At 41.2% G+C, this 10130-nt stretch overlaps 2 protein-coding genes across 2 annotated transcripts; both read right to left on the bottom strand.

The window, feature by feature from the left end:
- Positions 1 to 497: 497 nt before the first annotated feature.
- LOC130135050 (putative RING-H2 finger protein ATL50) lies at positions 498 to 1247 on the bottom strand. The gene has a single exon (XM_056303292.1). It carries the CDS (start codon positions 1245 to 1247, stop codon positions 498 to 500), a length of 750 nt encoding a protein of 249 aa, XP_056159267.1.
- A 6852-nt stretch (positions 1248 to 8099) lies between these two features.
- Positions 8100 to 8528, bottom strand: LOC130135062 (E3 ubiquitin-protein ligase SGR9, amyloplastic-like). The gene has a single exon (XM_056303309.1). The coding sequence runs from the start codon at positions 8526 to 8528 to the stop codon at positions 8100 to 8102; it is 429 nt and encodes a 142-aa protein (XP_056159284.1).
- Between the last annotated feature and the right edge of the window lie 1602 nt (positions 8529 to 10130).

Consider the following 10130-nt stretch of genomic DNA (forward strand, 5'->3'; position numbering starts at 1 on the left):
TTTCGAAAGATGATTTTTCAGTCGAAATAACGTCGTTTTTATTTCACTTAAGCCATGTGAATACCATGTCAACAATGTTTGCTTTTTGGCATCGATTTAGACAGATTTTTAACAGTTCTCATTGACGAAACTTTAACGAAGGGTAAATATGTCATACAGGTACAAGTTTGGGACTTTTGATGTTACCAAAAAAAGTTTAGGATAAATATGTCATAGAGGATATAATTTGAGGCTTTTGGTGGATTTTTCCCTTAATAATATGACGAAAGTGTTTGAAATTTAGCGATGTACACGTGAGTCGTGACGTATGAAGTAAATCCTACGTAGAAAAAGTTTTCTTTGATTTTGAAGCACCTTGATCGGAATCCAAACTTATAAGCATACCATAAAATGAGAATTCAAAGGTGAGTTCTGAATCCCATGAAATAATTCACGAGACTATTGAAAAAAAAATCTGCGAAACCTATCTTCAATATTTTATGTGGACCATGATTAATTTAGTCAACATCACTCAAGCTCGTGGGCATCGCGAAACGGCACAATGGGCACATATTGCTCATCGTTAGCCATCGAGCGAGACAATCGTGATGGAACTCGTGCTTGCATGGCATGCTTGCAACTTCCACTTCACGTAGATTCATTTCTTCCAAGCATATCGCGCACGGCTCTCCGGTGCTGCCGTCCTCTCGCCAACCATTGTCTAGCTTCGTCTTCTCTAGCGCGTCGATGGCCTCTTGAGTCGCGGGGACCGTCCTGGAATTGCCAGGATATTCCATCGATTCTTGTATTGCCGCCTCCGATAACAATTCCAAGCCACGTCGCCTCCCCATGATGACTTTGCAGGCCATCTCGACCGGCATCTTCTGGAGGTGCAAGTACCGCTCGCTCCTCAACACGTTTTGCAAGTGCAAGGCCGAGTGCATGAAGATGCAGTCTACCAATTGCCCTTGAAGCGTAATGTAGGGGCTGGCTGTGCGATCGGCGATCACAAGAGAGACCTCAAGGAGCAATCGCTGCTTCACCAAGAGGAGGTCGTACAGGCTGCGCCGGACATTTCGTCGCTGGAGAATGAGGAAGTGGGTTCGCGTGAACCTGTCCCAGAAAAAGCCGCTTCGCCCGTTCTCGCAGTCCTCCGGCAATGGGCTCGCATCCTCTCGCGGACAAAGCACTTGAAGGGTAACGGTGATGGTGACTTCTCGTGGAGTAAGCCCTCGAAGGGTAATGGGGACTTCTTGATCGATATCCATGGCGAATTGAGAACAAGTATTCGTGAAAGTGTAGCGTGGAAAAGGAGGAACTTTCTGTGGATTTCTTGATAATGGAGGGGTTGGATATTATGTTGAATTTCACATGGACTTACAAGAATGAATTTAAGTCTTGTGCGTACAAATTGATAGTACTTCTAATCCTTTTCCTGGGCCGACTGGGATTCTAATTAATCGTTTTTAGACTTGCATCTACACTAAAAGAACAGATGAAAAAATCCTTTGGAGGTTTTCCTCCACATATTTTAATTATATGTGCGCCTTCTTCAATAATTTTGTGCTGTGTTTGGAGCTACATATTCATATGATAATTTGCATAACGGGCGAGTAATCGTCCGGTGCTTAATTCGATCACGGCCTTCCAATTTTGTGAGCACAGAAGAACGGCATAGCGAACACAAGCGGCTCTTGTGCTCGGCCACCGGACTATACACCCACGGTGAAACACGTCGCGCGGAATTGCTTCCTAACCAAGCGCAATTTTCATTTGATTGATCGATCGCTCCTTCGACTTGTATAAGACGACTGGTTAAATTGATTAGTTTCTTCTCCCAAACATATAATCCTGATCTTTTCACAGTAATTACTAGGGAACACATTATATACTGTTTTTTGCATTGATTCTTTTTGCATAACCTACTATTTTTTATATTCGTTTTTTCGTCCCAAGTACGATTAAGAAAGAAAAAATTTCAATAAATGACAGTATTATTTTGCTGACTCTAGTTTGAAAACGGTGAAAGCCTGTTTTGCTGCTTGTTTATACCCATTAAAATTTATCGTAGTTCATACAATTATATAATTCGACAGCAGAGGCAGCTATTCTAACGAAGTACCACATACGAAAAGTAGACGAAATCCGATTTAATTCAAAAACTTCAAATTGAGATTGTAAAGGAAATTATTTACATCCGACTTGTCTTTAGCATCCGCTCATGAATTACTCGAGCTGCATCTCCTCCAATTTCAAGTCATCGTCGTCGAAGTCCTCATCGCGTTTCCTCTTCTCGATCACATCACCAGCCGCTCCGGTCGAGAGAACCACTCCAAAGCCTGAGAAATTCGCGGACCCCATCAGCGCCTCCCTCTGCTGCGGCTGTCCATGGCTCGCCAGAATCACCTCGCAAGTCGCGACAAAGGGTATCCTCTTGCGGTGCGAGTTTTGCTTCACCATCCTCTCTACGCGCACGGCTATGGTTTGGATGATGTCCTTGATCTGGAGCGGATCGAGCGAGACACAGCAACCCGTGTCGCGGTCGTCGACGAGCCGCGAGCCGCTCCGACAGAGCCTATGCCTCAGCGATAGGAGATCCTCAACGTAACGCCAATGGTTGCCGCGCTCGACCACGAAGAAACACATCCGAGTGAACTTGAGATAGCCGTCGGCGCTTTCAATGAACTCTTGATCGTCGTATGGCAGATTGCACGCGTCTTTGGGAGACGCAAATACGTTGGCACATAACATAACTCGACGAGCCATGATCGGGTTGGGTTTGACTAGACAGAATTGTATGCTGACGAGAAAGACAGAGAGGGAGAGATAATCAGGAAGTAAGTAGTGTCTTGAATGGTATTGAAGTGGTAGGTGCTGTAATGTTTTAGTAAACAAGCGAATGATATATATATATATGGTTCTTGAAATTTACTTAATTAATTGCCGTTCCAAATTAAGAAAGTATGATCTCCGATGGATTCAGGATGACCTCAAGAAGATTATCTCGAGTCAAAGTAGGAAACGCCTTAATTGCGTCTGAGGAACACGCTTGTAAACTACTTTCCTTTTTCGCCTTCTTTAATCCCCCGCGTTGAATCTTAATGTGCTAGGACTTGAAGAATTATCTCCTGCATTAATTTTCAAATCAGTACTTTACTGGTTATTTTTTGGCTTTTAAAAAAGGACTTTTATTTTCGTCCTGTAAAAAAATTATGGGATATATTTACTAGAAATCCTAAAATTTGTCACGAAAGTGGAATTGATTCATAAAACTTGCAAAAAGTGCAATCAAGTCCTAAAACTTATCAAATTGATTCAATCAAGTCCTAAAGCTAACACCGTCTAATTTACTGACGGAAAACGTTGACGTGGCGCTTTTAAATATTTTATATCTCATACGTGGCAATGATGGGTCTAAATTACGAAACATAAGGCTAAAACGACGTCGTTTTGGCCAAAATTGAATTTTTAATGCTAATTTTATTTAAATGAAATTTTAAAAATAAGCTAAAAATTAAAAAAGGGGAGAAGGAGAAGTCAGGTGGGGAGGGCTAAAGCCCTTGTCGCCGCCACCCCACCATCGCCGGGAGGGGCCAGTGAGGGTGGGGGATAGCCGGCAGGGATCGCCCAGATCTGGGCGAGGGGACGCGGCCCTCCCCCAGATCAGGTGAGGGTTGCCACTAGAAAAAATAATATAAAAAGTCACGTCGTCACCACGTAAGATAGAAAAAATAATAAAAAAATTCACGTCAGCGTCACGTCAACATTTTCCGTTAGTAAATTAGCAGTGTTAACTTTAGGACTCGAGTGAACTAATTTGATAAGTTTTAGGATTTGATTGTGCTTTTTACAAGTTTTAGGACTCAAATGCACTTTGATGATAATTTTTAGGATTTCTAGTAAACTTATCCCAAAAACTATTAAATAGCAACATGTGAGCATTCTTTATTTATTGTGATTGTGGTTGTTTAACAAGTTGGGGACCATTTGAAATCCATTTATACTAGTTTCTTCACTCGTGCTTCGTTCACTTATAATGTCATTCAAAGGACATTGGAATAATTATCAAAAAAGTCATGAACATATTGTATTTGTGCCAATTTTGTCATAAACCTTTCAATTGTGCCAATTGAATCCTAAACATTTTCACGTTTTACCAAGTGAGTCCATCCGGCGTCCACGTCGGTAAACTCCAGCCAATTTTGGCCTGGTGGGCTCAATTGATAAAACGTGAAAATGTTTATAATTGAATTGTCACAAATTAATAAATTTATGATACTTTTGGCAATTTTCCCAAGGACATCTGGTACAAGATGGGAGCTGAGGATTATTGAATTATAATATTTATGGATCAGTACAATACCATAATCTAGGAATCCAAAGATCGATACGAGGAAGAAAAGACGTCATGATGTTATGTTTCATTAGTCGTGGAAATACAGCTAAAAAATAAATTCTAAAAGATCTCTTAGACCTCGTTCGGTTTCATCTTGTCAAGCGCTAAAATAGCCTCTTGAAATGCCGCAGCCAAATTCCAACTGCTCGCTCCACCATATGTTGATTTGGAAACCCATACAGACTGGTATTTACGTGAGGTGAGAATATCTGTCGCTCCTCAACACTTGGTCTAGATACTGAGCCGGGCGTGCCATGACGATGTCTATGTCCGACCCTGCCATCACGATGGATTTGCCAGTCTCGTATGCCGGTACACAAGAACCCTAGCCGAACAACCTTTGCCTCATCAAGGCGAGACTGTCGGCAACACGCCGCGTGTTGTCTCGCTCGAGCATGAAGGAACGGGCTCTTGTGAACCGGTAGAAGAAATAACGTCTTTTTATTCTGTCGAAGTCGTCCGGTACCGCATCCGCGTCTTCTCGTGGACAGTGAGCATACATAATTATATTTGGTGCTCCCAGTCACAAGGTGAATCGAGATTTGGAGAGCGAAAGGCAGGACTGCTTTTTCGGATAAGCAAACGAAGACGCTGACTGATGAAGAGTTTCGACATCGCTCAGGCCCGAGGGCATGGTGAAATGGCACAATGGGCACAGATTGCTCGTCTTTAGCCATCGAGCGAGACAATGGTGATGGAACTTGTGCTTGCATGGCATGCATGCAACTTCCGCTTCACGAAGATTCATGTCTTCCAAGCATGTCGTGCCCGGCTCTCCAGGACTGCCGTCCTCATGCGAACCAGTGAAGCTTCATCTTCTCTAGCGCGTCGATGGCCTCTTGAGTCACGGGGACTGCCCTGGAACCACCAGGATAATCCATCGATTCTTGTGTTGCCACCTCCGATAAGGAGAAGAGACGGCATCTTCGGAATCCAAACTTATAAGCATGCTATAAAATGAGAATTCAAAGTTGAGTTGTGAATACCATGAAATAATTCACGAGCCTATTGAAAAAAAGAATCTGCAAAACCTATCTTCAATATATTATGTGGACCATGATTAATTTAGTCAACATCACTCAAGCTCGAGGGCATGGCGAAACGGCACAATGGGCACATTGCTCATCGTTCGCCAGCGAGCGAGACAATCGTGATGAAACTCGCGCTTGCATGGCATGCATGCAACTTCCACTTCACATAGATTCATGTCTTCCAAGCATATTGCACACGGCTCTCCGGCGCTGCCGTCCTCCTCTTGTGAACCATTTGTCGAGGTTCGTCTTCTCTAGCACGTCGATGGCCTCTTGACTTGTGGCGACCGCCCTGGAATCGCCGGGATATTCTATTGATTCATGTATTGCCGCCTCCAATAATAATTCCAAGCCAGCTCTCCTCCACATGATGATTTTGCAGGCCATCTCGACCAGCATATTCTGGAGGTGCGAGTACCGCTCGCTCCTCAACACGTTTTGCAAGTGCAAGGCCGAGTGCATGAAGATGCAGTCTACCGATTGCCCTTGTAGCGTAATGCAGGGGCCAGCCGTGCAATCTGCGATCACATGAGAGGCCTCATGGAGCAATCGCTGCTTCACCGAGAGGAGGTCGTCCAGGCTGCGCCGGAAATTTCCTCGCCGGAGCATGAAGAAGCGGGTGCGCGTGAACCTGTCCGAGAAAATACCGCTTTGCCTGTTCTCGCGGTCCTCTGGCAATGTGCTCGCGTCCTCTGGTGGACAAAGCACACGAAGGGTTATAGCCACTTTACGAACGATATCCATGGTGAATTGAGAACAAGTATTCGTGTGGAAAAGGAGGAATTTCCTGTGAATTGCTTGATAATGAATTTAAGTCTTGCGTGTACAAATTTATATTGATTTTAATCCTACGTCGTCTCGAAATTCTCTTTTCCTGGGCCCACTAGGGTTCTAATTAATCTTTTTTATTTAAAAAAAGTAATTTAATTGCGCAAAACCCAGCGAATACAAGCCCAGAAAATTCAGCCCAAATAACCCTCACAAACCCAAGAGTCAGCAGGCCCAATATTGACCCAATAGCCCGAGTCCGTCGTTTCGTATCAGTTCAGGGGAAAAACTGAGACTAGTACAAGAACAAAGGAAACACATAGCAAAGTGGCACAGAGAATTGGATCATTCACGAGGATGTTGAACGGAGAACTGTGACTAATCCATGAACAAGTGGGCGGATCTCAAAGATATTATATCCTAGGGTTTTCTCGAATATTCTAGAATACTCCTGAGGACGGACGATATTGTTATTGTACCCTCTTGTAATAAATGGAGGTAGATGGTAATTGGGGAGGTACGATCTTCACCGTTAGATCGATGAGAGATGTACAAATACGGTCAGTGCTATACTTGTATATGAAGGAGTCTCTCCCCTCATTTTCACATCTCATTTTTAAGTGAAATACAATCCTATTTTTGAATTTGTACTCAAAGATATAGTTTATTTGCCAATTGACATTCCCAAACTTCTATAGTTTATTAGTTTAAGTGTCAAAAAATCCATAAAATTCGTTAAAGGGATAATGACACAAATAGTCCCTGAACTTTGACTTAACGTGCAATTTGGTCCCTAAACTTTAATTTGTTCAATGTAGTCCATGAACTTTAACATAATGTTCAATTTGGTCCCTGAACTTTTAATTTGTTCAATGTGGTCCCTGAACTTTTAATATGTGTTTAATTTAGTCCCTGAACTATATGAAAATGTTCAATATAGTCCCTGCACTTGAAATAATGGAAGGACTATATTGAACATTTTCAAATAGTTCAAGGACTAAATTGAACACATATTAAAAATTCAGGGACCACATTGAACAAATCAAAATTTCAGGGACTAAATTGAACATTAGGTTAAAGTTCAGGGACTACATTGAACAAATTAAAAGTTCATGGACCAAATTGCACATTGGGTCAAAGTTCAGAAACTATTTGTGTCATTTTCCCTTCTTTAAATACAGAAAACTCTTCGAATAGAGAAATTTGAGTAATTTAAAACATAGCCAAATGCCAGAAACTACTTTCCTTTTTGAATCTCAATGTTTTAGGACTTGAACTCCCATATTAATTTATTGAATCATTCCGTATTGTCTTTGAAAAAGTACCTTATTGATTATTATTGGCTTTAAATAAAGGACTCTTATTTTCATATGGTAGACAACATTTATTAAACAGCGATCTGCAAGAATTTTCTAGTTTTAGCTTCGACGAATTGAACTACTTGTTTAGATATATATCACTAAAATACAAAAAAAAAAGTCTGCTTCTTTTTTGTTTGGAGCTAATTTAGGTTAAGTCGAAGTATTTTTGGCCAAACTAATGCACAAAACCATAAATCTTTGTCAATTATTCTTTCTTTCTTTTTTAAATATTAGATTGAAGGAGAACCTCATGAAGTTTTTCATTATCCACACCTTTGAAAAACTCTGAATTCAACCTAAAGGAATTTACAAATTAGATTATTTCAATTATTGTTTTAAACTCCCAATAAACGTAAAAGAGACTTTCTTCATTTATCATATCTCACTAACTGTGCCCTAATGTCGAAAAACATTTTTGTATATGGCTAATTAGAAATTGGTTGCAAACGGTCAAGTACCTATCAATCAGGTTAAGATAGGAAAGTCGAACAGGGAAAGAATCATCATACACTATTGTATCAAAATCAATCGTTCAAACTTTTAGTACAGTGAACCTGTTTAGTTTCAATCACAATCTCCAGGCATCGGAAAACGGCACAGCGGGCACAAGTTGCTCGCGTTCAGCCACCGGACGATACACTCGTGGTGAAAAATATGCTTGCATGGCATGCGCGCCGCTTCTTCCTCGCGCGAAATCTCATCCTTGCAAATCACGCACCCGTCATCGCCATAATCCGAAACCTCGCGGAGCTTTGTTTTCTCGAGAGCGTCAATGGCCGCTCGACTCGCCGGGACCGCTCCAAAGGCATCGGAAACTTCCATCGATTCCCTGAGGGCCGCCTCCATCTCCCTTTGCTCTCTCCGATGGACAGAAACCTCCAAGACCATACGGATCAGTATCTGCCTCAAGTGCGAGTAGAGCTTGGTCCTCCGCAATCTCTCGGCTTCTGCAGCCGCTCTTAGCACGAGGCAATCCGCCTCGTGCCATTCCATGGTGACGTGATGACTGGTTTCGCCGTCGCCAAAGATAATGTGATAGTGTCGGCGGAGCAATCTTTGTTTCATTTGACGTTCGAGGTTGCTACGGAAGTTGAATCGATCGAGAGTGACATAACAAACTCGGGTGAACTTATCGATGGTGTCGCCTCTTTGCATGAGTTCGTGCTCTTCAAGGAATGCGTCGCCGTTCGCCCTTCGGCGACATATCTGGGCATGGACACGAATATCTGCGGCCATTGGTGAATGGAGTGGAAACTTCAGAGATGTTCTTGGTTCTTGATGATGGAGGGAAGGGTTAGGGGATTACTCGGAGGAGTTCCAGTGTCTGGGTTCTGTTGAATTTTTTGAGGGTTTTACGAGGATGGATTTGAGTCTTATGTGCACAAACTTGTATTACTTATAGTGTTATATCTTTCCTGTCCGAGGCCGAGCAGAATTCTCACTAAATTTTCTATTTCCCTAATTAAAGAAGAATAATTTAAGACTTGATGACCACACTATCTAACTACTTTCCTTTTTCAAACTTCGTAATGCCCCACTATCCTATTCCGAGGACTTGAAGAATCATATCCTGCGTTTCGAATCAGTCCAGATTGTCTTTGACCCGAAATAAAAGACTTTTATTTTCATCCGCCTACCGTTGAAAAAATTACTATATGGCGATATGTGTGAGTTTTTCTTTTTTCTTTTTTTGAAGTTTTTTTGTGACTATGGTTGTTTTGGGGAAAATTGTCCAAAAAATCCTAAACCTATTGCACTTTTACCAATTCAGTCCTGAACTTTTTAAGTTTGCCAATTGAGTCATAAACCTTTACACTTCTCGCCAATTGAGTCCTAAACAATTACACTTCTTGCCAATTGAGTCCATCCGGTCAATTTTGGCCGGAAATCGATGATGTGGACGCCGGCCGGCCACGTGTTGCTGACGTGAACATTTTTAAATAATATTTTAATAATTTTCTAAATTTTTTATGATTTTTTTCTTCTTCTTTTTTTCTTTTTCTCTATTTTTTTTTGTTTGGGTTTTGGAATTGGCCGGCGAGGGTGGCTGGCCGACCCTCGCCGGCCAACTCCAAAACCCCCAAAAAAAAATAGAGAAGGAAAAAAGAAGAAGAAGAAAAAAACCATAAAAAATTCAAAATATTATTAAAATATTATTTAAAAATATTCACGTCAGCAACACGTGCCAACCGGTGTCCACATCATCAATTTCCGGCCAAAATTGGCCGGATGGACTCAATTGGCAAGAAGTGTAATTGTTTAGGATTCAATTGGCAAACTTAAAAGGTTTATGACTCAATTGGCAAAAGTGCAATAGATTTATGAATTTTTGGATAATTTTCCGTTGTTTTGTAAGTAGGACGTCCTTCGGGTCTTCTTTTCTTGATTTCATCTTAAATTAAAAAAAAAATGAATTGATTTGTTTTAGCTTACTTAAACATTTCTTAATTGAAAATGTTGGTTATACCTTTTGTTTTCATTTAATACATTCGCACTCGTAAGTTATGATATACATGGTACCGTTTGAAATAATTTATTTGTAGTTTTGTTCATAATGAAGAAAAATGATCAATTTATTTATGTAAATAATATTTT

Source organism: Syzygium oleosum, unplaced genomic scaffold (genome assembly GCF_021117445.2).
Source record: "Syzygium oleosum isolate NSW1041296 unplaced genomic scaffold, Sole_v2.1 Sole_v2.02, whole genome shotgun sequence".
In the NCBI taxonomy this organism is placed as follows: domain Eukaryota; kingdom Viridiplantae; phylum Streptophyta; class Magnoliopsida; order Myrtales; family Myrtaceae; genus Syzygium; species Syzygium oleosum.